General features: G+C 33.4%; 1 protein-coding gene across 1 annotated transcript in view; it reads left to right on the forward strand.

Annotated features, from left to right (window-relative positions):
* Positions 1-7,127, forward strand: part of mybpc2b (myosin binding protein Cb) — a 35,508-nt gene that overhangs the window by 21,907 nt on the left and 6,474 nt on the right. Inside the window, exons 20-26 of the mRNA XM_016235579.1 lie at positions 949-1,116; positions 1,193-1,281; positions 1,355-1,550; positions 2,375-2,514; positions 3,258-3,417; positions 4,000-4,136; positions 5,538-5,724. Coding sequence (XP_016091065.1) covers positions 949-1,116; positions 1,193-1,281; positions 1,355-1,550; positions 2,375-2,514; positions 3,258-3,417; positions 4,000-4,136; positions 5,538-5,724 — 1,077 coding nt within the window. The remainder of the gene's footprint in view (positions 1-948; positions 1,117-1,192; positions 1,282-1,354; positions 1,551-2,374; positions 2,515-3,257; positions 3,418-3,999; positions 4,137-5,537; positions 5,725-7,127) is intronic.

Genomic DNA, 7,127 nt, shown 5'->3' on the forward strand with positions numbered 1-7,127 from the left:
GTTTAATACTATTAATAAACTAATAAAAATCTAGTCAATGTTTTATTTAAATGAACACTTAATTTAGTAATAGATGTCATTAATAATAATAATAATAAACAGTGACAAAAACACAAGAAAATAACTAAAACTTTATCTTAGAATTAAAATTTAAAAAATGTAAATTAAAAAACTATCATAGAATGTCAATGTTACTAAAATGACACTGTTTTGTTTATGCATCACGTATGTATTGATATGTATGTTTTTGCTCTAAAACGGTTTAAAAAGTTATTTAAATATTATTTACATTTAAATTGGAGTAATTATTTGAACTTGCTAGTAGTTGTTTGCAAGTAAACCCAAAATGTTTAATACTATTAATAAACTAATAAAAATCTAGTCAATGTTTTATTTAAATGAACACTTAATTTAGTAATAGATGTCATTTTTATTTATATGCAAAAATATCTAATCACAAATAGCAATAATTATGTATGTGTGTGTGCATATGCATATATATATATATATACATACATATATAAACAGACACGCAACTAAAACACTAAAATCAGATTTTTGAATCAGCTCATTTAAATAAAAATAATAATAATTATAACTTACTGTGCCAACTTTTCCCACTGAATTTCAAATGGAAGTCTTTAACATTCACGTTAATCTCATAAAAAGAAGCAAGCTAAATCATTCCAAATATATGGTTAATTTTAGTTTTTTTAAATAAATTAATGCAATTATTTATTTATTTGAAAAAAAAAACAAATCAATATTTAATATTATTTAGCAAATGTTTTAAATGTTTTTGTTTTAAACATATTAATTTTAATTTGTCATTTTTTAATTCATTATTATTATAAATATGTAAATATAAATATATATTTTTAATTACATTTTGGTTTTAATTATTATCAATAATCTATTTATATTTCTTTCTCTGTCTCTGCATGTCAGAAACGGAGTGGCATCCTGCTAACACGGATCTGGTTGATCGGCAGAGTTACACAGTGAGGAACCTTCCCACAGGAGAGAAGATGAATTTCCGTGTGTTTGCGGTGAATGTGGCGGGCCGCAGCCCTCCTGCACTGCTCGGGCAACCCGTCACCGTCAGAGAGATTATGGGTGAGGAGACAACAGGATTCAGGAAAAATAAAAAAAAAACCTGTTCCTTCACAGTGATGTTCTCCTCTCGTTTCAGAGCATCCTAAGATCCGTCTGCCTCGTGAACTCAGAACCAAGTTCATCAAGAGAGTCGGAGAGAAAATCAACCTCGTCATCCCCTTCCAGGTGTGTGCATGTTAAATACATCTATGATAAAGCACATCACTTCACAAATGAACAAGTGCATGTGTTTTTTCAGGGCAAGCCTCGTCCTATTGCTGTTTGGCAGAAGGACGGCCAGCCGGTGGATGAAAAGAAAGTGGGCGTCAGGAACTCAAACGTCGACTCCATCCTTTTCATTCGTTCTGCTGAGAGAGAGCACTCTGGAAAATACACACTTACCTTAAAAATTGAAAACATGGAGGACTCGGCTAACATAGACATCCGAATTGTAGGTAAGATAAAATGATTTTAAAGATGTGTAGATACTTTTTCACTCATCTTGCATTTTTATTAATGAATATCATTAAAAATAGTGGTCGACCAGTAAGGATTTTCATTGGCTGATGCTGAATTTGGTGTATAGAAATCATAGTGGCTGAAATGATAGCATTATTTTTTTAAAGTAATTTCAAAGAACAAAATTAATATGCTATATTAAATTACCCCCCAAATTTTAAGTTAATTTAAATAATTATATAACACATTTGCAAGTTTATGGTTGGCTGATGTCGGAATATGATCACATGACATGCAGGTAAACAAAATATTTAAAAAATGTTCTTTGTTATGTTGAGGTTTTATATTTTACAATTATTTAACATGAATTAATAATTTTACATTTATAATTATTATTAATTTATTAGGTTTACCTAATTATGTAAATGTAAATCATTTTAAATAAATTTAATTTTACATTTTGGATTTAATTATTTTTTATTTATTAAGTTTATTTCATAATTTATGTAAATATAAATAATTGTCAAATTATTTATTTGAATTTTACATTTTGGATTTAATTATTATTAATTTATTTGTGGACATATAAATGATTTAATTTTGCATTTCAAAGAGTTAATTAAATCTTTAAAATATTTATTAAATTTTTTATGATTCCTAATTAGCTTTCATCAACTCCCAAACCTCACGAATCCCAGTTTTTGGGAAACTTAAACTGACAGCCCTGAAATCTCCCTCTGTCTTATCGCTCGCATGCTGCCCCTTGATTCACTCCAGAGACGTTCATCAAGTTCATCTGACACTCCGACTCTCTTCCCAGATAAACCCGGCCCTCCGACTCAAGTGCATGTGACTGACGTCTGGGGTTTCAACGCAGCGCTGGAGTGGAATCCACCCAAAGATGACGGCAACTGTGAGATCACCGGGTACACGATCCAGAAAGCAGACAAGAAAACCAAGGTGAGAGATCTGATCTCCATTTGTGACCTTAGACCACAAAACCAGTCATAAGGGTCAATTTTTCGAAAATGAGATGTATGCATCATCTGAAAGCTGAATAAATAAGCTTTCCATTGATGTATGGTTTGTTAGGATAGGACAATATTTGGCTGAGATACAACCATTTGGAATCTGAGGGTGCAAAAAAATCTAAATATTGAGAAAATCATCTTTAAAGTTGTCCAAATGAAGTTCTTAGCAATGCATATTAATAATCAAAAATTAAGTTTTTATATATTTACAGATGGAAATTTACAAAATATCTTCATGGAACATGATCTTTACTTCATATCCTAATGATTTTTGGCATAAAAGAAAAATTTATAATTTTGACCCATACAATGTATTGTTGGCTATTGCTACAAATATACCCCAGCGACTTAAGACAGCTTTTGTGCTCCAAGGTCACATTTATCCACCAAAACACTCATTAAACGGATTGTTTGCCCAAAAATAAGTCTGTCATCGTTTACTCACCGTCATATCTTTCTCTGACTTCAGCGTGACTTCAAACTAGTAATAGAGTCATATGGCCTACTGTTTTGGTGATTTATCATAATTTTTTGAGCTCAACAGCCTCCATCTATTTACGGTAGGGTGTTTGGAACAACATGAGGGTGAATAAATGATGACAGAACCTTTATTTTTGTGTGAATGACTCGCTTTCTCCATCACTTCCTCATGTGTAACGCTCTGACCCGTAGGAGTGGTTTACGGTGTATGAGCACAATCGCCGCACTAACTGCACCGCCTCTGACCTGGTCATCGGAAACGAGTACATGTTCCGCATCTACAGCGAGAACCTCTGCGGTCTCAGTGAAGATCCCTGTATGAGCAAGAACACCGCCGTCGTTCCCAAGACCGGTCAGTGTGCTGAGCGACGTACATGTCGGGAGAATGCCACAACAAATATCATACTTAGTTGTTTGACTGCACTGCAGAAAGAAAAAGTATTAGGAGCAGATAAACTGTGGTTACTGTTGTTGACTGGTTAACTATTTAGAGCTGCACGAATCAATGGAAAAATCCAAAGGACACAATTTTTAAAAATACATAATAAAAATTGTATGTGTATAACAACTGTAAAATTACAATACTAATATGTATGATTACATTTCCTAAATATCTATCACTAAATGTCTTCATTTCTTAATTTACAAACATTGAACCTTAAAAGTACGCACACTGCGTTCCCAAATGCCCATTATAAGCAGATCCAAACTCCAACACTTCATTCTGAACATGCAGCCGATGTATTTATTAACTTAAATCCCAGCCGCTGTAATTTGATCATCTCATTAATCGTGCAGCTCTATAATTAATACGGTAGTACATTCACACAAGCATGTAACATTGTCAGGATTATGTTCGCTAGATATCATTTTAGCACACCGGTAACAAATGTTTGTAGATTTTGATGTCAGTTTCTCAATGTCACACTCTCAGGTTTGGAACATAAACGAGCTCCCTACAAAGAGAAGGACATGAGCTGTGCTCCGAAGTTCACCGCGCCCCTCGTCGATCGATCTGTGACTATCGGCTACAGCACCGCCATCAGCTGCTCAGTCAGAGGCTTGCCAAAGGTGCGAGACAGTGTTCATCATCTCCACATACTCTACTGAACATGAGGACACAGTCTTTGTCTTAAGCTCAGTATGTTATTATACTGAGGCAGAACACTACACTTGAGTTGTTGCCATTTCCCCAGATGATTAATCACAGTAGATTAAGGCAATTGTTTACTTTAAGTTTTCTAAAATGTTCAATTTAAATATGTATAGATATGAGGCATTAACTAGTTAAATATGCAGTAATTTGCATGAATTTTCTGAACATAAATCTGAAAGCCAGGTTAAAAATTCCTGTTGCATTTTGTTGACATATTAGAGTCAAAGGTTTTTTGGGGATATTTTTTATATTTTTATCAGAAAATACTGTCAAAAGACAGAGAGCAGTACATTTACACCATGTTTTTAGGAATAAAATGTTATATAAAATCAGATATATGACCAAACCCCATTAGACTATAGATTAGAATAAAACTGTTAAGTTTGGTGGATGTAAGTGCTGCTGAAGTGGAGAAAAAAAAAACATATTTTGAGGAATCTGAACCTTTAAATATATGCATAGTAATTGAAATCTACAAATGCAAGTCTGAAACAACATGTTATAAAAAGCCAAATAGCCCAAACTCTCAAAACTTACCAATATGTTTGCCTGTAATGTGTTGCTTTAACATATACTCACCATCATTCAACAACCTTCACGTCTCCACAGTCCACTGCGGAAAAATCAAACATAAAAAACAATGTCATATCCAGTTTAATGCTATAATGTCATAGGGCTGTCAAAAAAACATTCGAATTTCATCCCAAAAAATTACGTCAAAACACACAGAACGCATATTTATCACATTTTCTAGAGGGACATCTATCACTGTTGCACTCGCGTCTCGCACAAGAGAGCGGCATGTTTAGAAAGCCATGTAAAATTAATGCAAGTTCAACTTTTAAAAAACATGTCTCAAGACGTTATGGCGGTTTTTCCCCATCCCCCTGCATCTCATGTTTTTAAAAGTAGCCTACTTTTGTGATTGGTTTTCGGTCCTTTGTATTAAACTATACATACATGCATGATGCTGTTTTTTTTCTAATTGTTTAAGCAACTTTATTAATTATATATGGTTTATAAACATTATGCACTTTTTTCGAAGATAGTCGGGTTATTTTATTACGCTTTGAAGAAACGTGCATAATATTTTGCTCGATGCGCCCTCTTGTGGCCTCAGAAAAGAAGCCAAAAGCTAACTGAAATTATGCCTTTTATATTCGTATATAATTCGAATTTTGATCATATTTAAGTTGAAAATTCGAATTTAGTTTTTCAGTCATTTTGACAGCCCTATAATGTCATGAGATGTACTTAGTTAGTAAATAAACACTAAATTTCACCTCTGAGCAGAGCAATTCTGTGTTTCTGTGCAGCCGAAGATCATCTGGATGAAGAACAAGATGATATTAGGTGACAATCCAAAGTTCCTGATGCAGAATAATCAGGGAGTTTTGACTCTAAACATCCGCAAACCCAGCACCTTTGACAGCGGGAAGTACACTTGCAAGGCTGTGAATGAGCTCGGAGAAGATGAGGTGGAGTGCAAATTGGAAATCAGAGGTAATTACACGTACACTGAAAAGAAACTGATGTAGAACCCATTTTCAAGGAGAGATTGTTAGTAAATTTCACAAGTTATTACAAAGAAACAGCAAGTAATGCACTGAATATTAAGTGTGAAATTTTGAAATAGAAAAACCTAAATATAATTTTCTCGTATAACAGTCTTTATTTACAATTTAGGGTTAGGGTTAGGTTAAAAAAATATATTTTTTAAATCTTCGTTACAGTGTATTTGGAACATTATGAGGCAAACGGCTCAATAAACACTAAGTGATTACTTAATAAAAATCTAAAGGATTATGTGTAGGGTTAGGTGCTAGAAAATATGATTAGCTCAGTATAAAACCCAGATAATTCAAAGCGTCACACAGCGTGGGAACAAGAGTTCTTTGTTTTAAACGCAGTACTTCAGTGAATCACTAGAGGGCGCATGTAGTACAGAGGCGCCTGCAGTGTTTCCTTCATTAAACTGCTGCTGTGTCATGTTTTCTGACATGCTTGTGTCACCAGTTAAACACTATTACCAATGTATAACATTAGAATATGCCATCAGACAGCATCCAGCAGACAAAGAATGTGCACAAACAAAGTTATACAACCGATCAAATCATCGCCGGAGGAGAATGAATGCATTTAAGGTGGTTTAATGTATATGTGTCATACTGACAGCACACAAGCTTCAGATGCAGGAACAACCAGATGCTTTATGGGTTTGTAGCTCTGTGCAACATGTTACAGGAAGAGAATTAAAGCAGGAAAGTCATACTTAATTTCACATTTGTCTTTTTAGTAATGCCAGTGGCTGGCGTTTCAAATAGCACATTATCATAGTGCTACATTTGGATTCGGTGCGCAGAACACATCAAGTAGATATTATGCACATTTTCTGCTCATTCGATCCACTGATCTTCACAATTTACAGTTAGATATCCAAATCCAGCTAACTTGGTCATATTTTCTGCACTATCATAGATGCGTTAATCTGTTTATAATAGTAGTTTACCCAGAAGGCCATTAGTGCATGGCTTTGGTGATATAAGAGACATTAACTGACCTGTTTTGATGGTCAAGACAACGTGTTAAAATGTAATCTCGTCTCCTTGCATTGATTGAGATGCCTGTTTTGGGGCATTTTACATTTCTTTCATGATATTTAAGGACATTTATCACAAAAAATATTTAAATATGTATTATATTTAGCCTATTTTAGGGCATTTTTGCATGTCTTTCATGACATTTAAGGATATTTATCCCAATTTTTTTTTAATATAATATATTTGGCTTATTTTGGGGCATTTTTACATTCACGACATTTAAGAATATTTATCTCTAAAATATTTAAATATGTATTATATTTAACCTACTTTGGGTATTTTTTACATTATTTTCATGGCATTTAA

The sequence above is a fragment of the Sinocyclocheilus grahami genome, unplaced genomic scaffold (genome assembly GCF_001515645.1).
Source record: "Sinocyclocheilus grahami isolate Dianchi unplaced genomic scaffold, SAMN03320097.WGS_v1.1 scaffold472.1, whole genome shotgun sequence".
Lineage (NCBI taxonomy): Eukaryota > Metazoa > Chordata > Actinopteri > Cypriniformes > Cyprinidae > Sinocyclocheilus > Sinocyclocheilus grahami.